Source organism: Oryctolagus cuniculus, chromosome 12, assembly GCF_051225735.1.
Source record: "Oryctolagus cuniculus isolate XC-2025 breed Fujian yellow rabbit chromosome 12, ASM5122573v1, whole genome shotgun sequence".
Taxonomy (NCBI): Eukaryota; Metazoa; Chordata; class Mammalia; order Lagomorpha; family Leporidae; genus Oryctolagus; species Oryctolagus cuniculus.
Window position 1 is genome coordinate 63623596 of NC_142878.1, and position 27733 is coordinate 63651328.

The 27733-nt window shown below is 62.8% G+C and overlaps 3 protein-coding genes across 7 annotated transcripts in view; 1 reads left to right on the plus strand and 2 right to left on the minus strand.

Moving 5' to 3' along the window:
* KNSTRN (kinetochore localized astrin (SPAG5) binding protein) overlaps positions 1 to 27733 on the plus strand; it is a 133486-nt gene that overhangs the window by 30807 nt on the left and 74946 nt on the right. The window lies entirely within an intron of this gene.
* Positions 454 to 5714, minus strand: ANKRD63 (ankyrin repeat domain 63). The gene has a single exon (XM_051822556.3). It carries the CDS (start codon positions 4303 to 4305, stop codon positions 3139 to 3141), a length of 1167 nt encoding a protein of 388 aa, XP_051678516.1. The 5' UTR covers positions 4306 to 5714; the 3' UTR covers positions 454 to 3138.
* Positions 8719 to 26722, minus strand: PLCB2 (phospholipase C beta 2). Of its 2 annotated transcripts, none has more exons than XM_002717795.6 (31): positions 25873 to 26722; positions 23363 to 23440; positions 22697 to 22765; positions 22103 to 22243; positions 21892 to 21971; positions 21752 to 21805; positions 21572 to 21647; positions 19255 to 19355; positions 18917 to 19083; positions 18675 to 18821; positions 18358 to 18515; positions 18021 to 18103; positions 17708 to 17792; positions 17079 to 17241; positions 16866 to 16978; positions 16648 to 16744; positions 15712 to 15796; positions 15450 to 15574; positions 14845 to 14999; positions 14172 to 14336; positions 13503 to 13602; positions 12922 to 13026; positions 12672 to 12766; positions 12481 to 12556; positions 11887 to 12109; positions 11637 to 11799; positions 11469 to 11545; positions 11297 to 11392; positions 10556 to 10613; positions 9910 to 9996; positions 8719 to 9621 (listed from the first exon to the last, which is right to left on the minus strand). In XM_002717795.6, the coding sequence occupies exons 1-31, from the start codon at positions 25954 to 25956 to the stop codon at positions 9448 to 9450; spliced, it is 3480 nt and encodes a 1159-aa protein (XP_002717841.3). In that variant the 5' UTR covers positions 25957 to 26722; the 3' UTR covers positions 8719 to 9447. The 2 variants fall into 2 exon arrangements, with proteins under 2 accessions (XP_002717841.3, XP_008267425.3); XM_008269203.5 differs by having other exon boundaries at positions 12481 to 12571.

Consider the following 27733-nt stretch of genomic DNA (forward strand, 5'->3'; position numbering starts at 1 on the left):
CTGGGAAAGACCGGGTCAAGCGCCTGCCCACATCGCTTCTCCCTCCTCCTGCCAGCTGCCCACTCCCTGGACCCCCAGCAAGTGACCAGAAACTTCCAGCGAGAAAGCCATCCCCATGGAGGGAGAGGGTGTGGCCCCAGAGGAGAGCAGAGCGGGCCTGTGGTTCTGGATAGGGGCGCGTCAGTGGATGAGACTATCCTACCGATTCCAGTACCCTCTTCCTTCCAGAACTCCCAATGTTCACGGACATCTCTTAGGGGTAAGAGGCCATCCAGACCGCTGCCCGGGGGCTGTAGTCCCAGCCCCAGTGGCTCCGTGGGAAGCGGTGCCTGTGACTTCCCCGCTGGAGGAGCCCTGGGAGGCTGGGATGGAGGGGACCTCCCCAGGACGCAGCGCCTCCCTCCACCTCCGCGTCAGGAGAGGCTGCTAAGGCAAACAGAGGCCAGTTCTCACGACGGAACAACACTGGGTTTATTAACTGCTCTTCTGAGTTCTCAGAGTCCTTCCTCCACACGCCATCACTCCCAGAGCCGGTGGCTGTGTCCCTTGGCTTCACACACAGGCCAGCGCTGCCTTGATTTCCGAGTGCTGAGCCTCGGTGGCCTGGGCCACTCTTTGCAACAGCGAAAGCCACAGAAATGGGAAGGGCAGAGTATCTGGCGCAGTCTCTTCCAAAGTGGACAGAGCAAGGGGGGGCCCTAGGCTCGCTGCCCTGAGGCTGACCCCGAGCCGGAAGGACAGCAAGGCTGGCAGACGCACAGTTCTGTTCAGACGGGAGCCAGCTGCAAGGCTGCACAAACACGACTCAGCGGCCAGGCCCCGGCTGTCCCACAGGGAGAAGCCCTCACCCGTGGGCTACCCAGTAAAGAGGGTCCCGGGTGGCATCCATCCAGGAAGCCGCTTGTCAGAGACGCTGGAGAGATGACCCCTCTTCTGATACAGTGCAGGACCCAGACCTCCTGCTGTTTTTAAGCCAAAATACTAGTCTCCTTCCATCACCATAAACTTCCTTCAAAGTCAACCCAGCGGAAGAAGGGCCCAGTGACCAGGCAAGGATCCGAAGGAAGCCGTTTGCACGTAGGGGGCCCGCCAGCCCCTCCTCATCCCCTCGGGCTTCTCCGGTGCTCCCGTGTGGCTCGCCCACCCTGCAGACCGCGGATTCTTGGGGAGAGGGCAGAGCAGCTCAGCAAAGGAAGCAAATGTCAGGAGAGCGGGACCCGAGATTTGGAAATCCTAACGGAAGGGCTGGCGGCTCCCGTTTGCGGGCAGAGGGCAGGAGCTCTTGGGGCACGGGCCCTTAACTTGAAAGATGAACCCGAGCTCCCACTGCTCCCCTGTGAGAGTTTTTGGTTCACTGGCCCTCACTTCATGCTACGAAGGGACTTCAAGTATCCGGATTTAATGTTTCACAAGAGGAGGAGGATGCGCGCGGGGGAAGAACCCGAGACGCGCGGCTTTGCTGCCGGGAGAGCGCGGCACCGCCACCAGGGGGCACCAGAGATCACGTCCGGCTCGCGCGCCTCGGCGGCCTCGCGGATCTGGGGTGGCTGGGTGCCCACACTGCGCCTGACACCTGCACCGGCCCCGTTCCCCATCTCCTTCCCACACGCCCCAGGCCCAGTTTCTCCGCACGGCCATTTTCGCTTCGGGCAGTTGCCTCGGAGTTTCTGGTCTGCAACCTTCCGTTCGGGAAAGACGTCTTGCGAAGACCGCAGCGCAGGCAGGTGAGGAGCTGTGCGCTGCACCCTCGAGGTTCAGAAAATGAGCCCCACCAGCCGCCACAGGCGGGCAGAACGCCCCGACACGTGCGCTGGCGCCGCCGCACGGTCCTAGAGCCCACGGGCTCCTACACGCCCCCCTTGCCCGCCCCCTCGCTAGGCGGGTGGGTATAAAGAGTCGGAGGGCGCGGGCAGGAGAGGACGTGGGACTCCGCGGGGAAGAGGCTTTTCGCTGCCTCTCCGAGGTGGCCCGTGACTCACTAGTCCGCCCGGAGGTGAAGCTGGGCTGGGCCGCGTTCCGCGCGGCGGCGTGGACGCAGGGGTTTCCACCCCTACCGTCCAGCATCCGCCTGCCTATCGCGGGGCGGTTCCGCGGGCGCCTTCCGGCTCTCGCCGGAGTCTGATGTAATTTAAGCCCGTACCTGCAGCTCGTGTGGGCTCCCGACTCCCGCGCGCTGCGGTTTCACGCGGCAAACACTTCAGTCAATTATCCCCCTCGCGGAGCTGCTATTTAAAGAGATATTGTCAGGTTCTTAAGCCTCGGATCAGACCCGCTGCTTACTGCTTCAGAGACAAAGGCTCAGAACACGAGTTCTTTGGGGATTGGAAGCAGCACAATTAAGCAAAGCCGTTGCCACCGTTGCACCCTGCTGAAGCACCCACGTGCGGGCCGGGGGCGCGGGGAGGGGCGGGCAGGAGGCGCCGAGTGTCTGCCTGTTTCACGCCTCTGGCAGTGGAAGGAAGGCTGGGCCACGAGGGGAGCGGCGCAGCCTTAGTCTGGGGAGGGGGTGCTGGGGCGGTGACCCCACCTTGCCAATTAGGTCCTGGGTCTGCCTGGGGCAGAAGCAGAGGGACCCGGAGTTAGCCGGAAGCTGGTTCAGGGGGCTCTGCCACCCGCAAAATACCAGCTCTCCTAGTCTTGAGGCAGGAGTTTGTCCCCAGATTCTTTCCTCATCGCGCTGCTGTCCAGGAAGGCTCGGGGACCCCTCTCGGTCCTCCCCAACTCTGACTTCGGGAGGGAAGGGAGGCGGGTACGCTGGCATTGCCAGCAGCGTAACTTGGTGGGGGTCGAGGCCTTTGCCCAGGGAAGGCCATGGGGCAGGGGCCTACAAGCACCTAGCAGCCTTAGGGATCCACCATCCGAGCAGGGAGGCAGGCTGCAGCCTATGGAACCAGTGTCCAGGGACGAGACAGGCAGGGGGTACGGAAGCCCAGCCGCTTGGGCAAGGGCATACCAGCGAGCACAAAAGGCTGGGGGAAGGGGTTGGTGGGAGTATCGTCTTGGTGGCGAAACGGGCTCTGAGGCGGGGGCAGGAGTCGAGGCGGACCCCCGAGAAAGTGAGGGACCTGGAAGGCAGGGAGAAATGTCAGCGGAGCAGAACGGAAGCCCGGGGGTGCAGGGCTCGCGTCTCGGGGCGCTTTACCGCGGGGCTTGCAGCGCCACAGCCTCGGCGCCAGCCTGCCAAGCCTTCGGCCCAGGCGTTGAGCCCGGCAGGGCGTCGGCCTCGAACTCCGGGCCACTCTCAGACCCTGGCGCATCTCCGACCAAGCTCGGGATGTCTGGGGCTGTGGAGCGTCGGCGCAAACCCAGGCGGCCAGAGCCGGGGCCGCCCTCTGGGTGGGGGCTAAGGCCGATGGGGGCTTGCACCGAGGCTGGGGGCGCTCCCTCCAGCACCTCGTGGGAGCGCCACCGCCCAGTTCCCGAAGACTGGGGTGAGTTTGGCCGCGCCATGAGGGCCCCCGCCCGTAGGCGAGCCGCCTCCTCCTCCGTCACCGCACCCAGCGCCAGGCTCATGCTCCGGCCCAGCTCGGGCCGCTCGCAGCCCTGCGCCCGATGCCGGCCCGAGCCCTTGCCGGCTGAGCCGGCCTCAATGCCGTGGCCATGACCCTGGCCGTGGCCGTGGCCGCCCGCCGCTCGTGCAAAGCGCGCCAGGAGAGGCCGCGGTAGGCGGCGGGGGCTGGGTCGTCGACGCTCCGGGCTGGGCGCGGGGGCTGGGCGGCCAGGGGGGCTATCGGAGTTGGAGCCCCGCGCCGCGGCGGCGGCCGCAGCACGGCCCCAGGGCCCGGTGAGGGCCTGCACGCAGGTCCCGTGGCCGCGGGAGGCGGCCAGCTGCAGCGCGGTGAGGCCTGCCCGGTTGGTGCGGTCGAGGCGCAGGCCGAGGCGGCGGAAGGAGCGCACCAGGAACTCGAGCACTGCCCCATGGCCGCACGCCGCCGCCCACATAACGGGGCTGTTGCCCGCCGAGTCGGCAGCTTCGGGGTCACCGCTGAACTGCACGAGCAGCTGCACGGCGTCCAGGTGGCCTCGCTCGCACGCCAGGCTGAGGGCCGTGCGGCCGCGCTCGTCCCGCAGGTTCACGGCCGCACCCTGCTCCAGCAGCAGCCGCACGAAGCGCGCGCGCAGCGCGGGGTCCGGCAGCCCCACGGCCACCATGAGCGGCGTGCGGCCCTGCTCGGCGCGGCAGTCGATGATGCTGCGGTCCAGCGCGTCCAGCACGAAGCGGGCCAAGTGCACTTTGCCCGCCTGCATGGCTTCCAAGAAGGTGCGCGTACCCGCTCGGGGGCACAGGTCCTTGGGCTTGAGCATGGTCCCAGCCGCCGCCGCGCTCGCGTGCGGGTATCCCGGCAGCTCCGCACGGGGGCGCCCCTGTTCCCGTGCCCTGCGGGGCCCCGGCCGGAGTCTGAGCTCCGGCGCCGCTCCCTTCGCCAGTGGGCGGCTGCGGCCGAGGATCCTGCGGTGCCTACTCCGGTCGCCCCAGCGCCTCCCAGGTCGCACGCGGGCGTCTCGCTGCTCCTTCCCCGGGTCTCCCGCGCCTAGAGGCGTCGGTGGCTCGCAGCTCGGGGCGCCGCTCCCGGGCCGCCACGGGACGACGGGAGCTGAAGCTCAGCCCCCTCCTGAGCCTCCCGCTGCTGTCCCCGCGTCCGGCTCCCCTCGGTCTCTCGCGTTCGGGAGCCGCGCCACTCACCCGCACCCGGGACAGCCCCCGCTCTCCTGCTGAGACGGTGGCGCCAGCCTCCAGCCCTGGCGGGGCGCGCCGCTCCTCAAGCTGCTGGCGCCGCTCCTCCGCCTCCTCCCCTCTCGCGGGGGCCGGGCCTCGCAGCGCCGAGGCGCTTGCTCCTTGCTTGGGGGGCTCAACGGCCCGGGAGCCGCCGCCCCGCCTGGGTACCCGGCTTTATAGCCTCGGGGGTCTCCATGGCAATAGGTGTCCTGGGAGCAAGCTGCTCCGTCAGGGCAGAGACGGACGCGGCGGGGGAGACCGCCCCTGACCCCCACCGCTTCGTGGGCCACGAAGTCGGGGAGCGGCTCCTCCTCCGCGCTCCCCTGGGAATGCGGCGGCGGTTGCGGGGCGGGGGCGGGGGCTGCTCGCCGGGGGCCACATGCACCCGACCCGGCCAATCCCAAAGTCGCAGTCTTCTCTCCCCGCCCTCCGCCCCCACCGGAGTCGGCTCCTTAGAAACTGGCGGGACCCCGGGCTCGTCCGAGGAGGATGGAGAGCTGCTTCCAATGGTCCGTGGCGAAAGGAAATGGAACCCCACTAGGGCGAGGTGGACGGGGTGCGAGTCTGGGGTGGCGGCGAGAGGCAGAAGACGAGGAGTCATTTGGGAGAGGGTGTACCTGTATCGCAGGCTGGAGGGCGGCGCTCAGTCTGGCTGCGAACTGCCACTCGAAGTGCAGCGAATCACGCGCTCACTCACAATTGTGCCTCCCGCACACGCTCTGAGTCCTCGCAGCGAGGGCGGGCGAGGGTGTGCGCGCTCAGAGCTCAGACGTCTCCCACCCCGTCAGTGCGCCCGCGGTCGGCTCCGCGCCTGCCGAGCGGGCGGAACGTAGACGCCGCGTCCTGGGACCCGAGAGGGTGGTGGGCGCGCCGGCGGCTCCCCGGCGCCGCCATCCCCAAAAGAGCACGGAGCAGGGTTCCCTCTAGGGTGCAAAATCACCCACTCCCGGACCACAGGGTTCTGGCCCTGACCACCCGCGGACTCCTTAGGAGAAAAGATCATGAGTTCCATTTTCCACGAGATGCTCGGAAAATGGCGACGCCCCGCCTGGCTTGGGACGAGGGGAGGCGAGGAGCAGGGCTGCGATGAGTATTTGTCATGGAAGAAATGGCTTCGCCAGGTATCGGCGCAGTCCGGATTCCTGAGAGTTTTCCATGAGTAGGACGTTGTGTTCCCAGCGGCGGATTAATAGAGGCAGAAGCGGCTCTGGATGGGAGAGACCCCCTTCTTACGGGGTTGGGGGGTGGTGCAGTCACCCGGGGACCGTACGCCTCCGCCTCATCCCAGGGCACGCGGTCCAGGGGATCAGAACAGGCTTTGGCGCTCGTTCAAAGAGGAAGCCGACCTGGGGGCTCAGGAATCAGCAGGGACATTCCCGCTGTGGCTTGGGAGCAGGGGAAAACGCCCCTAGGTGACCCTTCCAGTCAGAGGCAGGAAATAAGGGGAAGAATGGAGGGGTCCTGGGCAGAGTAACAGATGCCAGGGAAAGGCAGGGTCGAGGTGGGCTCAGACCAGGCTCACACCTCTCTCCAGCTCCAGGCTCTGCAGATGCCAGGCCAGGTCTGGGAACAGGGACACCCCACACACACACCTCTGTCATGGGGTACATATGAAGTAGACTTGCGCACACCTTGAGCACCCCCTTCTCCTTTTCCTTATTGCATTTTTTTAAGCCCTGTGTGGAGGCTCTGCCAGTGCTTTCCTGGTGTCCCAGAAAGGGCTCAGTGTTTGACATCAGTGAAGTCGCAGCTTGGAGGCATTTACTAGCCGGGTGGCTCCAGGCCTGCATATTCTCGTCTGCTCCACCCGTGGGCCAGGCAAGCTTAAATGAGAGTGTCAACAAGAGAGCTACAGTTATTTAGAGTGTGGCCCCAAAGCCCAGTGCCACCCCCAGAGCTGGTGCTCTGGGAGTGGGTAGAGATTCGCCACCCCCAGGCAGCAGAAGGCTTTTCTCCCCTCCCCCAGAATCCGCGTGTGGCCTGAGGCTGTGTGGCACCTCCCAGTTGGAGGAGTGAGGCAGCAGGCGCCCAGGACGTGCATCTCTTGGTCTTGAAGAGCCATGCCCACTCCTCCCTGAGCTGGCTCGGCTTCCCTTAAACAGCTCCTTGCAGTGGCTGCAGAGAGTTCCTGGGGAGAGCAGGTGCCCTTCTCTGGCTTGGCAGAGAGCAGAGGGCTGGGCGCCCGGGGGGAGGAGCAGCTGGTTCCATTCAGCCCAGCGGGCATGGCCATCCCAGCCAGGCCTGTGTTGGGCTGGAGACATGGCGCTGGGTCTCGGGCCCCTGCTCTGACTTCCCTGTGGCTCTGGTGTGTTCTGAACAGAGCAGAAGCAAAGCTGGGAAAAGCTGAGCCTGCCGCAGAGCACAGAGGCAGCCACCGCCGGAATTAGAAGCTGTCACTTAGGGAGCTGAGGGCTGACAGGAGCCGGAGCCGAGGCAGGCAGGGGGCAGGCAGGCGCGCCACACTCCGCCTCCCCTCCCACCTGCCCAGCCCCGCCACCCAGCTGCCAGGAGGGCTTCCTCCAGGGAGTGCCTCAGTCTGCCGCCTATCGCTCTGTCTGCAACTGCTCCCACTCCAGGACCCCCTTCTTTTCTCCTCAGGTGTCGCCAGCCCCCTCTCCGTGTCACGTTGCACCAGCTCGGCAGGGCTGGGCCTGGTGGCACGTGTCGGAGATCCAGAGAGCTGCCGCTGGGGCAGGAGGCAGGGTGAGTCAGCCGGGCACTCCAGCTTCTGAGTCAGCTGTGGGACCGGGAAAGGGGCAGGGACCCCTCCGTCGGTGCCGAAGCAGAAACTGAAGCATGGCAAGTAGAAAGGGACTCATGCCGCAGTCACCCAGCAGGGCTGGAGCCCAGGTGCCCTTCACCTGCCCCTGTGCCCCAAGGGGGAGCACCAGCTTTTCCTGTGCACATCCCAGCAGCCAGAGCTGAGTTCATCTCCAGGGCCCAGACTGGGCCTTGCCCAGGGGACAGAAAGCAGCCAGGTGGGGAGCCAGGCTGCACAGAGGCCTCTCTCAGGGGCAGGTTACGTCCCTGCCCCACTCCTGGACTTGACAGCTGGTGACAGACACCAGAGGCAACAGCCTCAGCTTCCTCTTCTCCTGAACAGTCCCTGGCAATATCTATGGCTGCCCGGCGTGGGCTCCGTCTGGCTTCGGCTCTGGCTCACCTCTAGCGCGCCTGGGTCAGTAAGTTTCTCTGGGCCTGGATCATCATCCTCACAGCTCCTACCCTTGGGGGGCGGGAGGAGAGGCAGAGATGGAGGAGAGGCCAGGGTGGCTACATCCAGTGCGTGCCAGAGGCAGGGGACAGGCGGATCAATGCCAGGCTTCAGGCTTGGGGACGAGCAGTCTCCCTAGCCTCACCCTGCAACCAGGGCACCACTAGATCCCAGCAGGCAGGCCCCCAGAGGTCACGGACAGGGGGAGTTCTTGTTTATTTTCCGGAGGCACAGGTGCTCACAGCTAATGGCATCGCTGTAGTCTCTGACGGGAAAAGCACCTCTTCCCGGAATCAAGCCCCACCCTGCCTCTCCCAAGCCAGTGCCTGGCCCCCTTTGGGATTTGGGACCATGCTATTGACACAGCGAATGGCTTCCCACAAGCCCCTGGGGAGCAAGTCTGAGGGCTGCAGCAGGGGCCTGAGCACCTGACCGCTCGGTGTCTTCCCACAGGGGCTCGGGTGGGAGGCACCTTTGCACTGGGCTCTTCCCCAGCCCTGAGGGTAGAGATGAGAGGCCACACCTGGGGGCCAGAGGAGGCGGGGAGGGATGTCATTTTCCAGTGCTGTGGCATCAGGGCCATCAGAAGGAAAGAGTCCTGTTCAAGCACAGTGGCAGGGCCACTTCACTGGGCTCTGCAAGGGACGTCACCAGTGGCGCCGGGTTCAGCTCCTAAGGGGATTCTTCCTGCCTGCTTCACGTCAAGGACATTCCACTGCCCTGCCCCCTCCCCCCCCCCCCCACCCGGCCCCGGCTGCGGAACAGAGGCCAGTGTAGGCAGGAAGGCTCGGGACAGGGCTCTTTAGTAGGGTAGGAAGGACAAAAATAAATAAACCTTGTAAGTTCAGAAGGGAAAATGATGGTACCCTTGTCAGGCAGCCCGAGTAGGGTGCATGCCGGCAAGTACCCACCCCAGACCTAGGCCTCCGGGTGGGTCGAGGGCCTGAAAGGCCACAGCCCTCCAGTCTCTGCTGCCCTTGGGCCACTCAGCCCAGCCGGCTTTTCCCTGCTGGCCTCCCATCCCCCACAGGCAGGAAAGACCCTCAGCCTGTGATTCTGGTTGGGGGTGGGGGGAGCCATCCCCTGGGAGCTTGGGAATAGCACCCGACTCTGCCTCAAGGAGCTGACCAGGAGGTGGGCTCTGAGCAGGCCTGAGCTGGGGCTTGGCAGCAGGGGTGAGCTGCCCATGGTGGGGCAGGCAGGTTTGGGATTTGGTCCTGCCTGAATCACAGTGCTAGAGGGGAAGTTGCAGGGGGGAAAGGGTGGGCATGAGGACAGGCAAAGTGGGGCCAGCACCCCGTTTTCTTCCTCCCAGCCCAGGTCCTCCTGCCCCCAACCACAGTATGATGCTCCTCTAGAGGCGGGCAGAGGGATGGGGGTACGGACTCAGCTTGGCCCCAGAGAGGCCCCTGCCCGTATCCTTGCTCCTTCTCCGGCCTGGAGTGCCAGGGCCCTGTGCTCCTCGGGGGATGGAGCCGCATCCCAGGGAAGGGCCTGAGCGTCCTCGCGGTGGGCATCAGAGGCGGCTCTCCTCTGCGTCCTCCGTGGCTGGGAGTGGATCCCGGTCACTGGGCTCCTTGCCAGGCTGGTCCCCAGCCTCGGGGAGGGCACAGGTCCTCACCAGCTCCTTCACCTCGGCCTCCAGGCCCTTCATCTTGGCCTCGTACTCAGCCAGTGCCTCCTGCTGGAACTGTGGGGACAGCAAGCACGGCTGCCTGGCTCAGCAGGGGCCCCTGCCCACTCTCCCTCCCCTGAACAGTGGAACAAGGAGCTGCCCAGCCCACCCAGAGCTCCCAGGAGATGGTGATGGGGGGATAGTAGGGCCTGTCCAGGATGCCTGCCAATGACAGCTGCAGAGTGGTCTCATCTGAGAGGGTCTGGGACCCACTGGTGAGGGAGGCTGGCCCCCTTGCCCTGGCCTCGGATAGGCAGGGCCCCGTCCCAGTTCTGCGGGGGGCCAAGGCAGTGCTCCTCTCACCTGCTTCTCCATGTCCCGGATCTGTTCCAGGCAGGCGGCCTGCTTTTCCTCCAGCTTCTCCTGGTACCGCTCCAGGTTCTCTGTCATCTGGGTGGGAGAGAGAGAGAGGCAGGGAATCAGGACAGCACCAACAGGAAACCTGGGTCAGAATCCAGCTCTAACTCCAGCTAAGCAGTTCTAGACTTGGGACAGAGACTGCAACCTTGGGCGGAGCTTTAACTTTGTAATCTGAGGATCGTGGTGCCTGTGCACTTGTGAAGCTTGTGTGGGCTTGTGAAGGAGCGTGTGAGACAGCCCAGGAGAAGCCCCTGGCACAGGCAGGGTGCAGCGGACAGCAGCCCTCTCGTTGGGCTATATCATCCCCAGGGAGCTGTATGTCCCTCTTTGGACTGCTCTTCACCCACTCACTGTAATGCCACCCCTCCCTGGCCAGCTATAGCCACGTTTCTATCCAGGGAAGCTGGCCAGAGATACCCCTCAGGCTGGCACTCCATCCTCCACACACAGGCCAGAAGCCAGGAGGCCCCTCCATTCCCAAACTACACGGACACTGCATCTGCTAAAGGCAAAGTCAGGGCCTGGGGCCCTGGCACTCAGGTGCGGAGAGCAAGGAAGATCCTCGGGGAGGGACGAAGCCTACTCTCACCTGTTTGACGACCTGTACCACTTCCTGGATGTGGGAGTTGTTGATCTCTCTCTTTAACCTGTTGGGGCAGTCAGAGTGTGAGAAAGGGGGCCAGCACTGTTGCGCAGTAGAGGTTGATCCTCTGCCTGCGGTGCCGACATCCCATATGGGCACTAGGGTTCTAGTCCTGGCTGCTCCTCTTCCAGTCCAGCTCTCTGCTGGGGCCTGGGAAAGCGGTAGAAGATGGCTTGGGCACTTGGGCCGCACCCACGAGGAAGACATGGAGGAAGCTCCTGGTTCCTGGCTTTGGATAGGCACAGCTCTGGCCCTTACAGCCATTTGGGGAGTGAACCAGCAGGTGGAAGACCTTTCTCTCTGTCTCTCCCTCTCAATTTCTGTAACTCTACCTTTCAAGTAAATAAATAAATTCTTTAGAGAAAGAAAGAAAGAAAGAAAGAAAGAAAGAAAGAAAGAAAGAAAGAAAGAAAGGCAGGCAGGCAGGCAGAAAGGCAGGCCAGGGGCCTCTGAGCACAGTTTGGTGGGATGAATGACGTCCCTTCAGGACGTGGGTGAATGAGAATCTGCGCCAGGGGAAGTGTGGCTGGGTCCCCAGCCTTCACCTCTCCCTGTACTCTCCTCAGAGCGCTCCACCCAGAGGTGACAGGTGGGCTCAATGCTTTCAGAGCCAGGGGCAAGGCCCCTCTCCCGGGAGCGAGTCCGGTCTTTCCACTCCGCCCGGGGCCTGCCCTGGCCGGGCCTCACCTTTCCTGGGCCATCTTGTCTGTGGTGACTCTGGTCATGGCCTGGATCCGCTCCAGCCTCTTGGCCTCCAGCTTTTTCTTCATCTCTTTGGTGTCACTGCAGAGAGAGGGGCATGAGGGAGGGGGCTGGGGCGGCTGAGCCCTGGCCGGGAGAGGGGGCTGGGGTCTCGTACTTCTCCGAGGACTCCCTGAGGGTCTTCAGCTCGGCCGCGTGTTTCTCTCGGGCCAGCTCCATCATCTTGGCGACTTGCTGCAGGCAGAGGAAGCAGTCTTGGATGGGTTTGGCGGAGCAGGTGCGGGAGGCCGGCCGTCCCCTGCCCCGCCCCCGCACTGTACCACACCTCGGCCGCGTGCTGCTCCCTGCGCGACAGGACGCACTGGCACTGCTCCTCGCCCTGTCGCTGTAGCTCCAGCCGCAGCCGGTCCTTCAGCTCCCGCACGAGCGTGTCCGCGCCCTCGCCCTCCGCCAGCACTGTGCCGGGGGCCTCCTCGCCGGTCAGCGTCCTGCGGAAACCACGTGGGGCCAGGCCATGAGCCCGCGGCCACTGGTGCACGCGAGGTGGAGCGCAGGGGCAGCGGCACCGCCCTTACCTCTTCTTGCGGGAACCCTTGCCCGGGCCGAGCTTCCAGACCCCGCAGCCCCCGGCGCTCAGCGGGCCCAGCTCTGCCAGCTGCGCCGCGCCCCGCTGCAGCAGCTCTTCCCAGCGCCGGGCACCGCGCCGCTGCAGCTCCCGCAGCTCCTTCTCCTGCCGCCGCTGCAGCTTCACGACGCTCTTCAGTTCCCGCAGCTCTTCCAGGCTGGCCGTGTGCGGCTCTGCGGGGGCCTGGGTGAGGCACTGCCGCCCAGCCCCCCACCCCCACCCCCACCCCCGCCCCGAGAGCCCTGGCCCCTCTCCTGGCTCAGCACCAAGTCCACCGCACTCAGCGGCCTTACAGGTAGCTTCTTTCGCGGTGCCCTCCTTCACCCTGGGGCTTGCGTGGGCCCGGGGCCAGGCTAGACTCTGCAGGGTTCCTCCCTGCCCCCTACCGTGGCCCTTGCCTGGACTGGCCTTCAGACCCAGACTCTCCCTCCCTCGCCAGGTGAAAGGCCTCGTTTTTTTTTTTTTGTTGTTGTTTGTTTGTTTGTTTGCTTTTTTTTAGAGCTGCTGAGTGCAGTCAAACAGGTGGCGGACCCCAAATGCATACCTGCTGACCCGTTGTTGGTGGGGGCTGATGCCCCATTGACCTGGCCAACAGCTGGGCTCCCAGATGAGAAGGGTTTCTGCACAGAAGCAGTCTATTGGGAAGATGAGGGGCAGCACTCCGCCCCTCCCCCACTGCCCCCGGAGAGGGCAGGGTTCCTGGGGTCCCCTGGCAGGGGTCCAGGTGACACTGACCTCAGTCACACCACCTGTGGCCTCCTTGAGCTTCAAAGACTTCTTGTCGTGGGCGTTGAAGAACTTGATGGGGTTGGCGAGGGCCACAGTGAGATCTGGGGACACAGGGCGTTCCGGGCCTGCTGTGTTGGGGTACATACCTGGAAGTGGCCCCTGTCCTCACCCTCCCGGCATGACGCACTGTCCTGGCCCACTGTGGAGGCTGGCTGAGGGAAGGGGGAAGAGAGAATGACAGCCCGGGGGCCCCTACCTGCCCAGGCGTCAGGGACGTAGTCTTTCATCTCCAGGAAGACGAAGAGCGCCGGCATGGTGAGGGGCATGTTGCTCTCGCTGTGCAGGCACAGGTGGTGGTATCCTGGTGGGCGGGAGGGGCGGCCGGTGAGCCGGCCCCACACACTGGCTTAACAGTCAGCTGTAGATACCGCACCTTCTTGGCTGTGTGACTTTGGTAGGTTACTTTAACCCTGAGACTTTCCCCATCTGTGAAATGGGGATGATGGCGTCTACCGTGTGTGTTTAAGGTGGGGATGCGGTGGGACTGTGTTCTTAGCTGTGAGTGCATTTTGAGTGTGTGTAGCCATTGGCTACTTGGGGAAACTGCCCCAGCAGTCTGAGAACATGACATTGTGTTGGGTGGGCGGGGCCCCATCCCTGTGAGGTGCCCGGGAGTGGTCCAATTCCTGCCCCGCCCTTCAGGGCTAATAGTGGGAGGGAAGCAGGCAGGGCCTCGGGGTCCCCCCTCTGAGGTTTCCGCTCCCTCTAGACCGGTGTCTGGTGCTGGCTGGGGGCTCGGAGTTCCTGGAGACCCTGCAGAAGGACTCTGCTCCTCACCAGCATTTAGGGCGTTGATGGGTATGATGCGGTGTCCGAGAAACTTGCTGCCTTCCTCCATCACAGCCACCCGGAGGGAGGCCAGCTCGGGCACCAATATCTGGGGAGAGGGGAGGACAGGCCAAGCTGGGGAGGGGAGAGGGAGCTAAGCTGCCCCTGTCGCCCCTGTCCCTGGCTCCAGAAGGCTTTGCATCAGTGTGAGAACACGGCAGGTGTCACCAGACTCGGTGAGGACAGACTGAGGGCACCCTCTAGGCCACATACCTGGACATCCTCACAGCTCATGCATGGCTAGTCTTAGTGGTGGGAGAAGGGCTGGAAGTACAGCCCAGGGCTGTGGGGACCTGATGCGGACAGCCCTTGGCAGCTTTGTCCACCTATGTCCCATGGGCACAAGACTCCCATGATCCCACGGGAGCCTGAACCCTAGGCCAGGTGTCCATATTTCTGCCTCGAATCCTAGCATGTACACCTGCAGCAACCGTCCACCAGGTGAACATCTATAAACCTGAGGTCGGGTCTCTTGAAGCTTGGGGGGTGCAGGCGAGGGGTGGGAGAGGAGTGGGAGGAGCAGGAAGCTCCTTTTATATATTTTGTGTCTGTGAGTAGAGGCCAAGAGCCAGGGACAGAGCCAGCTCCTGCCCTGCCCTGCCCTGTCCTAGCCCGAACCTTCTCAAAGACGAAGGGCTCCTCCTTCCACACAGGATTGATGGAGTTGGTATTAGGGGACAGCTTGGTGCGATAGCGCCTCTTGGGGTCCCCGGGAAGGCCAAACAACTCCACTTCCACATAGGTGCGCACGCTGCGTTCCGACAGGAACTGCCCCGAGATCACCTGGGGGTGGGGGCCGTGAGGGGCCGCATCAGACCCCCCCCCCAGGCACCCAGGGCCCGGCTCCCTATGGCTGAAGCTTCCATTCCTGAGCTGCGTGAAGAGCCCCATCAGCTCTGGCCCCTGGGGAGAGGCTGTGGGGATCCAAGGTTATAGCTGAGCTCTGAGGACCGGGGTGCTCCCAGGATCCTCGGAAGAGGTCCGCCCCCATCCTGGCCACCCTCCCCAGCCACGGAGGGAGTGACGCCCTCCCCAGGGCCTGGGGCTCCTGTTGCCCCACTCTGCCCACTCTCTCCCCTCCCCCCAGCCCAGCCTCAGCCCTTCCCGTTGGTTTCCATGGGGACCAAGAGGCAGCCTCCAGCGTGAGGAGGAGGCAGTTTCCAAGGCAACTTGCTGCTGCGAACTGGCTGGGGCTGAAGTTTTCAGGATGTTGGGGGAGGGGTTGGGGGGGGCGTGCCCTTCTTTTCAAGACCCCAGCCCTCCCGGCCACTTGTCTGCCTCGGGGCCTTGCCGTAATGGCGAGGGTGGTGGCTACCACCACGTCGATGCGGTCCACTGAGAAGGGATTGAACTGCTTGTCCGGCCGGCGCATGAACTCGTGCTTGAGGAGGTAGCCGCTCTGCCCGTTGAACTCAAACAGCGCCATGTTCTGCTGCATGGGCAGGTCTGGGGGGCCGAGGACACCGGTGAGGAAGGCCTGGGTCTGTGCCCGGTCTCAGGCTCCTACGTTCCCCAGCCTCTCTGGTTGTGGGAATCGGGAGGGTGTAGACACGAGGCTGAGGGCTCCCCTTGGGGCATCTCATCTCTCAGGAAGTGTCTAGAGTCAGCCGGGATGGACACACACAGGGGGACGGCGCGGCAGGTGCATTCTCATAGGCAGCCAGAACCCATGCCAGCCCCCTGGCGCAGTCCCCTGCGTACTGACGCACGTGCAGCCACGCAGGCCTGAGCGAATACCTTTGTACCCCCAAGTGCTCACACATCTGGGCATGTTCCAGAGCCTGAACAAACATCAGGGCACCTGTTCTAAAACCCCCACCCCGCCCATCGGTGACTGGGTGCAGGTGGGAGTGGCCAGGCCAGGGAAGGGTTTCCAGGGCCTGGGAGCGTCCTCACCCATAGTCTGGAAGTTGAGGGCGACCATCTGGCAGCCGGCGTTCCAGAACATCTGGGGCATGTAGTTGGAGGAGTCCATGCGGGTGCCCTTGGGGTAAATGCGGCTCATCTGGCGCTTGTTGTATCTGCCCACGGGTATAGGAGACCGGCCAGGCTGTGTGCACCAGGAGGCCCCAACAGGCTACCTGACAGCCCTGCCCCCAGGCCTCACCCCACTCCCCCCTCCAGCCAGGGACCCCAGCAGTTGAAGCTTCAAGGATACTCCACAAACTGCACGGAGGCCTTGGAGAGCAGGTCATAAGCCTTGAGCTCGGTGAAGGAGGAGATGACATAGCTGCGGTTCTTCTCTGTGTCGGGACAAAGAGCAGGGGGGTCCTCTGCAGGCCGCCCCTCCCCCGCCGCGCAGCCCTCCTCTTGGGGGCAGCTCCCTCTAGCCGGGAAATGCCTCCACCCCAGCCTTCCCACCAAGGTCTGAGGGTGTAGGGGCCACCTCTGCAGGGAATGTGTGGGTGACTGTGTGTGCTGGGGGCAAGGGTACTCGCAGCTGTGTGCCGTGGTCCTGGATGGGTACAGGGTGTGGGGAACACACACACACAGAGTATGAGCACGTGTACGGCAAGGGTAACACATGCCATGCGCATGCCCTGTGTGGGCGCGGGCTGCAGGCTTCGGGACGAGGCATGGATTCTGTGCAAGGGCCAGCAGCTGTGCACAGGGGTGTGCGGGAAGAGGCGCTCATGTTGGGGACATTGCTGGGGGGGTGGTGAGAGGAACACCCTGTGTGTGTGTCCAGAAGGAGAGCAGCCTAGGCGTATGGGAGAGAGGAGAGATCCCAGGAGGTGGGTGTGCACTGGCCACAGCTGGCTCCCAGGAAGTCTCAACCCCAGGAGCCACAGTGCCTGCAGCCTAGCTGAGGTGGCCCTGTCATGATGACCTGCCTGTCACTGACATACTCCAGAGCATTCTGCTTGGTGCCAAGTTGTCAGTACGGCACCAGCAGACTGGGAGCCAGGGCCACTTAAGCAAGCCCTGGGCCGGGCTCCTCTGCTGGGTGTTTATAGACAGGGCCCCAGGCCAAGGCAGGAGGGGCCGCCCCTTCCTCTGGCCACGCCCATGCAGCTGCTCTGCTGTGCGCTGTGCGCATAGCCCTCTCCTAGCCCAGCCTGCCCTCTGCTCACCCTGCCTGCTGCGCACTTACGGGCAGAGAACTCGAAGGAGATGAACTTGGTGGGCTGGATGTAATTGACCAGGCTGGACATTTCCTCGTAGGCTGTCACCTCCAGGCCTGCTGTGCCCTGGGAGTGAGGGACGAGGAGGATGGGGCTGAGCCTGGGAGCCTGGTCCTCTGGGCTCCGCCCGGCCCACAGAGGACTCCGAGTGGAGGAGGACAAAGGGGCTCAGGGCCTCTCCACGCACCTCATCCGACTGCATCTTCTTTATCTCTTCTTCGTCCAGGTTTCCCGATGACACCTCCTCTTCCTCCTCCACCTCCTCCTCTTCCAGCTCAGGTGCCGCCTCTCCCATCCACACTGCCACGCACAGTGTGGTCAGCCCCAGCTCCCTGGCCCCAGGCCTTTGACCTATCACACCCCACTCCCGGCTGGCTGAGTCGTCCTTGTCCTCGCCCACCTGTGTCCTCACCACCGGGAGCACTGGGTGGGCAGCTGCCCTCGGCCTCCCCACCAGGCTCTTCGCTGGGCACTGCTGTGGCAGCAAACTGGTTCTTCTTGTTCTTAATGAGTATCTTGCCCCGCAGATCCTCAGGGCTGGGCAGAGGGATGCCTGGTTTCAGCTGTGGAGAGGAAGAGGGTGGGTGCCATCTCATCTTCAGGGTAGCTGTGCTCCTCTGCCCTCTGCCTACTGCTCTCCACTTGCCTCTCACCAGTCCCCCTCATCCCCATCCTCACTGACATAGACCCAGTTTATGCCTCAGCCTTCAACTTCCTCCAGGAAGCCTTCCCTGAATTCCCAGGACCAGCTCAGGACTCCCAGGGTCTCCCCTAACAACACTGGGCTGCAATAGCTCGACAACCCATCAGTCTCCTCACTAGAGGGTAGCAAACCCAAGGGACTGCCTCTTTGTCACTAACAGACCCCAAAGCCCAGTGCGGTGCCTGACACAGGATCCCAGACCCAAGATCCCGCCCTCCCACTTGAGTCCCCAGATCCTCCAGGGACATGGCCTCCCTAACCTGGTCCCCACTCGACCCCAGTGCCCAGCCCCCAGGCCCAGATGTTCCACAGCCGAGGGCACTCACAGGGAACTTCTCCAGGGGCTCAGTGAGCAGCATGTCCCCGAACATCGCCCGGCAGTACTCGGCCATCTTCGCCTGCTGGCGGGGTCTGTAGGGAGCGCGAGAGGGAGTGGGGGTCAGCGCTCGGCTGCAACCCTCTTGTCCATCCGTTTCTGCCCTTGACCGCCAGCCAGGGGTCCAGGAGGTGAGGGAGGCAGGTGTACTTGGTATCTCAAGGAGCTGCAGAGGGTGGCTGGGGGCAGCTTGGGAGAGGGCTGCCGTAGGCAGGAGACTGGGGCCGGGTCGAGAGTCAGGCCACATGGGCCTGGGTACGCACGAGTCCACGTGGTTCTCAAACGACAGGATGACAGGATAGGGGGATGTCTTAAAGGCGCTCTCTGCGATGGCTTCAATTGCTTCCTGGAGGAGAAGGCGCTCGCTGGAGAGCAGGGCTGTGCACTGGCTGCCCCTCCCCCATGGCACCTGTCCCCACCTCCACCCCTCCAGGTTCAAGATGCACAGATACCTGCATGGCCACGGTTGGCCTGGTCCCTGCTGCCCACTCTGTTCCCCGCTCTGGCCTGAGTTTCAGCCATTCCTCCCAGGCCCCCTACAGCTTCTAGCCCAGAGAACTTCCCTACGCACCTGCCACCGCTGCCAGGCCCCAGCCTCACCTTGAAGAAGATGTCTGTGGTCATGGTGAAACCATGGGTGATAATGGGCTCCTCGTCGGGGGGCTTCCCCTTCCAGCAGTCCAGCTCCACACAGCGGCAGCCGGACAGCAGCACCTGGCGGTACATCTCAGCCGAGGACAGGCCTGAGAACTGACCGGCTGAGCCAGAGGCGGGGGGAGGGCAGGGGCATGACTCAGGGGCACTCTGGCTCCCCCACCCCTATGCCCCACTCCCCCCGCTCCCCCTTGCCCCACCGCCGCTAGCAGGGTCTGCCTCTCCCAGACAAGGACGGGTCAAGAGTGAGATTGCCAGCCCACCCGTCAGGTAGGTGTTGTGCGAGGAGTTGATGAAGTAATGATTCAGGGGCTGCGTCATGTCGTGGTGGAGCAGCAGCTTGTCCTGGGCCAGCACACTGTTCTCTGGCCCGCAGAGAAACCAGACCATGCCCTCGGGGGACAGCTGGCCTGGGGCACAGGGGAGAGCAGTGGTCAGGGCTGCCTTCGTTGCCAGCGCAGGCAGGGCAGGGCCACAGAGGGGTGGGGGGTCCCCACGTGCTCACCCCTCTGCACATTGATCCCGCTGGGCTCATACTTTTCGATGAGGCCTTGCACCTGCTCGGGCCGCGCGGGTGGGAACAGCAGGGAGTTTAGCCGTGGGTCCCGCTGTTTCTGGTTGATGAACTTGGTCAGGTGCTCCTTGGTCATGTATGGTTTGGCCTTAGCGTGGCTGCAGGCCAGAGAGAGGAGCACGGGTCCATATCCTTTGGGCCTGGTGGCTTGGCCAACCCCTTTCTCAGGTGCCACTGCCTGGTTCCCAGTGTGGCTAAGGGAAGAGTGGATTTCCAGCCCACAGCCCTCCCCCTGCCTAGCCCAGGCCAGCCTAGCCCAAGAGGCTCACTAGGAAGTGAAGATCTCGTCTATTTCTGGCCGAGGACACAGGCTCATGAGGAAGCTCTTGTACACGGATTCTGGGAAGTCCTCAGGATTGATGGCGTCGTTCTGGGGGAACAGTCACCTTGTCACCCCTGTCCCCACCTTCTCGGCTCAGAGCTGAGTACCACAGGCTAGGCCCAGGGGACCCAGGCAGACAGAGGAACATCCCAATGCCACGAGCACCTGCTTCTCCAGGCCCTGGTGGCCGAGCAGGGGGTGTGCTTAGCTGATCTGCCTTGCCCCTGACTTTGGACAGTGGCTGCTTCCCTAGCTGGAATGGGAGTAAGTGGTGCTGCTGCCAGGGCAATGAGCTCTTTCTAATTTTTTTTCTTTTTTTTTTTAGGCAGAAGACAAACTTTCAACTTGAATATAAGCAAACAAACAGAGCCCCAACATGGTAAGAAGCAAAAACTGGTAGAACTGGAGGGAGAAGCAGGGGATTCTACAGTAATAATGGGAAACACCCAAGGCATAAAGACCAAAACAAAGATAAATCAGATGTCGTCAGAATTGGAAGCCTTTGTGTTCCAAAGAACCACATCAAGAAAGTGAAACATAGAAAAAGTAACCATAGAATGGTTATTTGCAAATTAGGTATCTGATAGAGAGAGCAGTACAGACAAACCCACCGAAAGAAGGGCAATGGATTGGAGTAGACAGCTCTGCACAGAAGCAACACAAATGACCAGCAAGCACGTGACAGATGTCAATATCACCAGTGATTAGGGAAATGCAAATCAAAACCACAGCGAGATCTCACTTTCCCCTCGCTGCCCCGGCTGAAACAGCAGGCAGAGAGCAACAAGTGTCGGCAGCGTGTGTGAACGCTGGGCCTCCCATCCCACACTGCTGGGGTTGTAACACGATGTGGTCGCCTGGCAGTTCCTCCAAATGTTAAATATAGAGTCGCCACATGACCCCAAAACTTCACCCCTAGATGTGTATCCGGGAGAACTGAAAACATGTCCACACCGAATGACGTCCACAAATAGTCACAGCAGCTGTATCCAGAACAGCCAGAGTGGAAAAATCCCCAACTCTGACAATGCAAAGGAATGAAGTGCTAACCCATGCCACGACATGGATGAGCTGTGACGACGTCACACTGACAGTGAAGCCTCAACTCAGACGGCAGTAACCCGTGGTCCCCTTTACGTGCAGTGTCTGGAACAGACACTTCTCTAGCAATAAAACCCAGAGTAAGTTAGCAGTGTCCAGGGAGTCTGTGCCTTTGCAAGCCACCTCCAAAAAACCCTTAACTGTCCTTCAGGCCTGCACCAAGGGCTGGCAGACGGTCTGAGCAGAAGAACCAGAGGGGGTGGCTCCAAGCAAAGGGGACCTCTGCCAGGGGGACCAGAAAAGCAGTAAAATCAGAGGACGCAGTAGAGGCAGTGGCTGCGGACTGACAGCAGGCGAGCTGGGCCCCAGCGCGGCCTCGCCCATCCTCTCCCACCCCTGTGCCACTGACTTTGCCACAGGGAGTCACTAACTCCACAGAGCTATTTCAGGGGCGGAGCAGGGAGAGGGCATGGAATGTTCCTCCCGGGGCGCATGTGGGCAGGTGACCGACAGGGTCTTAGTTGTATTCATTGCTAATGTTCCAACCTCTTAGCAGGAGAAAACCCTCCGCAGGGCGCAGGTTATGACGCACACATCGGCTCTGGCCAAGGTGGCGGGGGCTGACATCCATCCCCCTGCCAGCCTCCAGCCCAGAAAGTTCTTTACTGTGATTCATATAAGACACCTCATGGGGTGACCCTGCTCACAATTTGTAATTTAAAAATAATTAACTAAAATGAATGGGGTTGGGGGGGAATGCTTTTCTGTATTGAGCTGAAGTCTGTGTCCTGGCAGCTCCCACCCTTGGTTCTGTTCCTCTCCCCCGCGCCCGCCCAGCAGAGCCAGCCCCTTCCTGTGGCTGTCAGATCCCCGCAGACTGCCTGCCTCCTGTCCCTGCTCACCCGCCAGGGTGCACACCACGCCTGCAGCCGGCCCTGAGCACGGTCCAGCAGGCACTTCCCCTCCCCTGGCCCACTGCCACCCAGGGCAGGGGATGCAGACCTGCCCGCCTTGAACCTGGCACCTCACCCTCCAGCCCTGGTTCCACCTCTGTGCCTGCATCGGTAGCTGGTGGCTCTAGGGAAGCTGGCTTTTCAGGCTATTGATGGGACTATGATGTCATCCGTGTGCCTCCCCCACCCCTGACCCCCATCCGTGGCCAAGGTGCTCTCTGGTGGGAATGAGAGCACCGGGGCTGGGCCGTGGGATGGGGAACCGCTCACCTTGCCTTTCGGGAGGTGGCAGGCACCCAGAGCAGCTTCCACCCGCTTGCGGTCAGCAGGAAACATCTGGAAAAAACTGAAGGTGCGGAGAAAGGCAGCAGGCGGGGAAACAGGTGTCAGGCCTGAGAGGCAGGGCCGTGGGGAGCCAGCGGAGGTTTGGCCGGGCAGCTGGGCACTCACTTCTTCACAGGGATCTTCCCTTCAGGGTTGAGCTGCATCTTGAGCTTCACCAGGCTGCAGGGGCAGACAGCACCGTGAGAAGGCCCTGCGGCCGGCACACCAGGCCCCACGGGCTCAGGGCGGGCAGGCCGCGCGCTCACATCTTGTCCAGGAAGGTGCTGCGGGGGGCGTTGGCTGTCAGCGGGTGCTTGGCCAGGGCCAGGACATCCTCAGCCCAGTCCTGTCGGACAACAGAGCACAGCGGGCAGGCCCTTGACCACAAGGCTGAGCCTGGCCACCCTCACGGGGCAGGCAGGCGTCTCCCGTGCGGTGGCAGGGGCTCCAGGCCGGCCCAGGGGCTCCCCGACGCACCTTGCCCACGTTCTCCTTGTAGGAGACGAAGTTGTGGAAGGTGAGGTCCACCATGTCGGGGCCGGACACCACGGTGAGGGTCTTCAGCAGGAAGTGGTTGTCGGGGAAGTCCATGTTGAAGACTTCACGGAGCTTCTGGCTCTGCAGCACGTGGCGCCGCGGTCAGGGTGGGAGGGGTCCACTGGGGCAGAGGCCCACTCCCGCCCCAGGTCTCAGCAGCTGCTATCCCGGAGAGGGCCCCAGGAAGAGATTAAGCAGGGCGCCGGCCCCAGGCATCCAGTCTGTTTTGTTCTCCACTTTTGTTAGATGAATTCTTAGCTCCCAGACTCAGGAAAGCCTGCTGCCCACCAACTCCTTGCCTCCCGCCAATTTCTCGCCCAGCATTAGGAAAATCAGCCTGGGCAGGGTGTAGGCAACACCTGGGGTGCCGGCCCTTCCCAGATCCTGGGGTGCCATGCCACCTCCTTGGCTGGGACTAGGGCCCTCCCCACCGCTTCCGGGAACCATTCTCCTTGCTCCAGGCATCAGGCCCCGGCCTCGGCCCAGTGGAGCTGGTGGCTGCACTGAGTCTGGACGGCTGCTATACCCACCTACCTTAGGCATCTTGGCAAACTTCCCAAAGCGGGTATCCCGGATGCTGGTGACATCCAGAAACTCCATCTCCTATGGCAGCAAAAAGGATGAGAGACCAGAACAAAGGGCAGAGAGCAGAGGGCTCCCGCACTGCTTCAAATCGTGGCCAACTGCCCTCGCTGGATGCTACAACTAGGACCCCTGGAGTCCCACCTTCTCTTCCTATCCACCAGGTTCCCCCTGCTCATGCCCCCCCCCCCACTCGCTCCCTATCCCTTACTTCCCTGGCACAGGGGCTGTGACCAGCAGCCTCTCCCCCACCATCCCGTTCTCCCCCAGGCTCCCCTTGCCTGCCTCCTGCCCGGCTCTGAAAGCTTCCTCTGACCTCTGAGCCCCCGGTGCCCCCCGAGGCGCGGGCAGACTGTCATCCACGGCAGCAGCTCTTCATCCTGTCTCTCTCCCTCTACAGGGATGCTAAGGCTGGAGCACCTGCACCCCAGGTCCCGTAGGCTGCAGTGACCGTGTCTCCCCCTCACAGAAGCCCCTGTCCATAGAGCAGCCCTCAGAGCCCCCATTCCCGGTGATTCTCTCAGCCCCAGCATCTATGCCTCCACCCTCGCGTGGTCAGCAGGCAGCCTGGACTCTGGCTGACAGAAGCTCAGGCCACGGGAGGGAGGGCTGCCTCACCTTACTCTGATATGTCCAGTACAAGTAGTAACCCTTGGGATCCACACGGAGGATAACGGGGGAGGCCAAGGCGGTTTCCTGCAGAGAGAAGGGGTCAGCTCTCAGTTCTTCTTGTTAAAGATTTATTTATTTGAAAGACAGAGTTACAGAGAGCGGGAGAAATAGAGAGAGGTCTTCCATCTGCTGGTTCACTCCCCAAATGGCCGCAATGGCTGGAGTGGGCCAGGCCAAAGCCAGAAGCCAGGAGCTTCATCTGGGTCTCCCACGTGGGTTGCAGGGGCCCAAGCACTTGGGCCATCTTCCGATGCTTTCCCAGGTTATTAACAGGGAGCTGGATCGGAAGTAGAACAGCTGGGACTTGAACTAGTGCCCATATGGGATGTCAGCCATCGCAGGCAGCAACTTAACCAGTTACAGCACAATGCCAGCCAACAGCTCTCAGTTCTAAGACCTGGAGCCAGCTCCCCTGCCTGGGCTGGGGACTTCTGAGCTCATCACCGTCCTGGGAGGTGCCTGCCCCAGCAATCTGAAGGCATCTCCCTGTGATTTCTAGAGCCAAGAGCAGGGAGGGATAGGGGACAGGAGAGGCCATTTCTGGAAGAGAAGAGGTTTCCCCTCTGGACAGGATGTGGGCCCCCACCTCACCCTGCTCTCAAGGGTCACCCAGGACAGTTTGACACAGAAGAGCCAAGAGTCCAAACTCTTGCACCCACAACCTGACTTGTTCCCCTCCATGGATGCCCCCTGCCCCACCAGCCAACCAAGAAGACACTCAATGCCTTCCCACCTTCAGACCTAAGCAACTGAAACGCCTCTGCCTGAAGCACCAAGGACCAGGCTGCCACCCCCCCCAAAAAAAAGCCTTCCCTGAACCAGGCTGTGACAGCTGGGGTGTGGGGGCTGCTGGTTCACAGCTGGGGCTCATGGACTCCAGCCTAGTCGGCTTGCTGCTTGGGCCCTGAGCTTGGTGTTTGCTGACTGCACACAGGAATGAATGAGTGACGGGCCTGCCCCATCAGGGCAGGCCGAATGCAGCGTTTACAAAGGAAATGATCAAAAAGATCAGAGGCGGTCATTCTGGATGGGAAAGAGAAAGTGTGTGAGAAAGCCGATTCTGGAGAAAGCTGTGTTGCAAGCGCCACTCCCTTCCCCCACCCCCCAGTGAAGGGTTGGGGGTGCCTTGTCCCTTGCCATAAGCCCAGGGAGGAGCTTCAGGGCTTCAGGGACAGCTTTCGTGACCCCTGCAGAGTCAGGTGAGGCCAAGATTAATGATGGAGTTTTTAGTAAAACCAGGTTCTGAAATAGGATTGCTTTTTTGTCATGACCACTGGACAGCTACCCAAGAGGCAATACCGCGTCCACAGCCAGGAAGAGAGCTTGTCCCACCGAAGGGGCTGTGGAAGGTTACCTGGGGCCAGGATTGGATCACGTCACGTGCGCATGCGCGGTACTTATTCACCCTCACAGGTGCCTGTGCCCTGGGACGAGGCCTGGACATTCCTGCTCTCACAAGCCAGGGTCCAGGGAACACTCAGCGCCCCACAGAGGGAGAGGGAGCAGCCAGGTACTCAGGGGCTGGCGTGGCCTGTCTCCCCGCAGCTGACCCTCTCCCCATGCTGGCGCCTGCAGGAACTGAGAGACGCCACTTCATTTTTCACTCTGAGCCACTTCCTTCATCCCAGTGCCCCCCCCCCCCGCCCCGCACTGCTCCCAGGGGAGCAGGAAGTAGCTCACTACAGAGCCCTCTCACAGTCCAGGCAACCAGACTCCTCAGCCCGGCCCGCCCCAAAGGGCCTGGACCTGAAGACCTCTGAAGCCGGACAAGCCAGCCCTGGAGGCGCTCTCCTCTCTGTCTCCCCGCTGGGGCCTCCACACTGCCTGGGACCAGCACACTGGGCCAGCCTAGCCGCCACTTCTCCTGGAAGGAGGTCCCTAGGGGTCCAGGAGCAGCCTGACCTACGGCAACAGTGTTGGGGTCCCAGTGGGACCGGAGGCTGGAGGCAGGCCCCAGATCAGAGACAGGGTGCAGGGTGGAGCCAAGCCTTCCCCCTCCCCTGCTGACAACCTGGCAAGGGGAAGCAGAAGTCACGCAGCTGCTTCCCAGGCCTCCGCCGGCCCTTATGTCCAGGGCCTCTTGTGGCTGCCCCCGCGGCAGCTGGAGAAAAGCAGGCTTCCCTGCGACAGGCCCAGCGCCCAGTGGAGCCGGGAGAAGGAGCGGGGGTCTGGGATTCCTGCCAAAGCACACACAGGCCCAGCCTCCCTCCGCCCTGGGCACGCTATCCTCCCGTCCAGGCTGGGGGCTTAGGGAGATCCAGACCCCTGGGAAACCACCTCCGGGGACCCTCGGCGCCCACCCACTTCCCACACCTAGACCCGGAGCCTCAGCCCCGGGCTTGTTTATCCAGACAGCCACCCAGGCGCCGGGGTCCTGGGCGACGACGTCAAAGAATCCCCCACCGCGAAGCCGCCTGCCCGCCCCCGCAGCCCCAGGCCCGCCCGCCCACACTCACATCGTCCCATTTGATGAAGCGCTCGCCTTGGCTTAGATAGGCCTTCACCTGCGGGGGCAGCAGGACAGGGTTGAGTAGAGACATGGTTCCACGCGTGATCGCCGGCCGGGCAATGCAGACTCAGGCGTGCGGGAGGCGGAGGAAAGAGAGCGGGCGGCAGGACGGGCAGCCAGGCCAGGCTCACATGGTACCCGCCCCAGGTCTGTCCGGAAGTCTGGGTGCTCTTATAGCCCCTGGGGTGGCCGGGGCTGGGTGCAGGGCTGAAAGCGCGAGCCAGAGGCCCATCTGCCTTGTAAATCAGCCTCCTCCCGCCCTGCCCTGTACTGCCCTGGCTGCCAGCCGCGGGGGCTCTGGTCGCTGCTGCTGCCCTGGGGAACCCCCGCCCTTGCCGGTGCCCCAGCACTTCCTGCTCAGGGCTTCCTTCCCCGTGCTGGTCAGAAGCGAGAGGCGGGTAGTGACGCCTGGTGGCCTTGCAGGCAGGGCCTCCCGGTCCCACAGGTGGCCCCTGGTGGGATCTGGCCCGAGGAGGGGCCTGGAGGAAGACAACATGGAGGCCAGCTGGGACCCCAGTGGCTCCGGCCTGAACTGGGGGACTCTCTGGGAGAACGCACCCCCACGGGTCTGTCCCCAGAGCCTGGGACCACCCGTGGAGGTGAGAGTTTTGGGGGATAGGACAGAGCCCAGCAGGGATTGAGTGTTTTGCATAAGCAAACTTTGCTGCACCCAGCTTCTCTTTCCCAGTCCTTCCTCTCCATGAAAATGAGCTGCAGGTGAGGCAATTGGTTTCTCGCCCCCTGCTGGGACTCCCTCCTGTCCGCCACCGGGCCAGATGGAGGCCTGGCCCTGCACTGCCCAACCCCGGGAGTGGCCGTGCCACCAGCGTGCTCCCAGGCACCTCCTCCGCTCCGTATCTAGGGGCCTGGGCTGGGGCACTCAGGCCAGGAGGGCTGCTCTGTCCAGGAGAGGCTCAGCTCTGGGCCTCTTCTCCGGTGTGGGACTCTTACACGGCCCAGTCCCAGCGCGTCCAGCCCGGGCCCGGCTCAGCCCCCGCCCACATCCTCTTGCCTAACTCGCTCCTTGCTTATCACCCTTCCTAACCCAGCTCGGGAGGCAGGGTCTCTAGCCAAGACTTCCTTCCCTCTCAGGGCCTCGCTCTCTGCCCCAGGCCTCCAGCACCCTCCATCACAGGCCCCCACCCAGATTCCACAGCTGCCCCTGCTGGCAAGGGCAAGGGGATGAAGGCAGAGGGAGGAGAATTAAGATAGAGCTGGGGGCCGCAGCTCTACTGATTCTGAGCAGAAACATAATCTCTGGGAAAAGCAAGTCTGGGGCAGGTAGAGCTCCCTGCCTCCACTCCCCTCCTCTTGATCTCTCTCCTCCCTCCCTCCTGCCGGCATTGGGCCGCTCTGGCCCCCCTGGGATCGGGTTCCCTCTCTGTCTGTTTGAATGGATTTTGCAAGGGAAATCCCTGCCCCTTCCCAGAGCCCCTGCACCTGTCACCTGCAGGGCTTCGGACCCAGCACCCAACTCCCTTCCTCTTGTCTGCCCTGCAACCATCCGCCCTCTGTCCTCTGTGCACCTGGACAGCTAGATGCTGCCTGTCCCTCGGCCTGGGGAGGGGAAGGGGCAGCCTCCCTCTTATTTCAAGGATTCCAAGACGCCTCACTCTGGCCCTTTCCGTCTTGGGCTCCGGCTGCACAGAACAAAGCCTGATCCATCCTGAACCTGGGATGGCACTGGCCGTTCTCAAGACTCAGGGACCTTTGCTCTCTCGCCTGCATCTTGGCATCCCACAAAGCCAGGCCTGCAAACACAGAAAACCCAGGTGGCAAGGGAAGTGTTCACCAGAGATGGCCTTTAT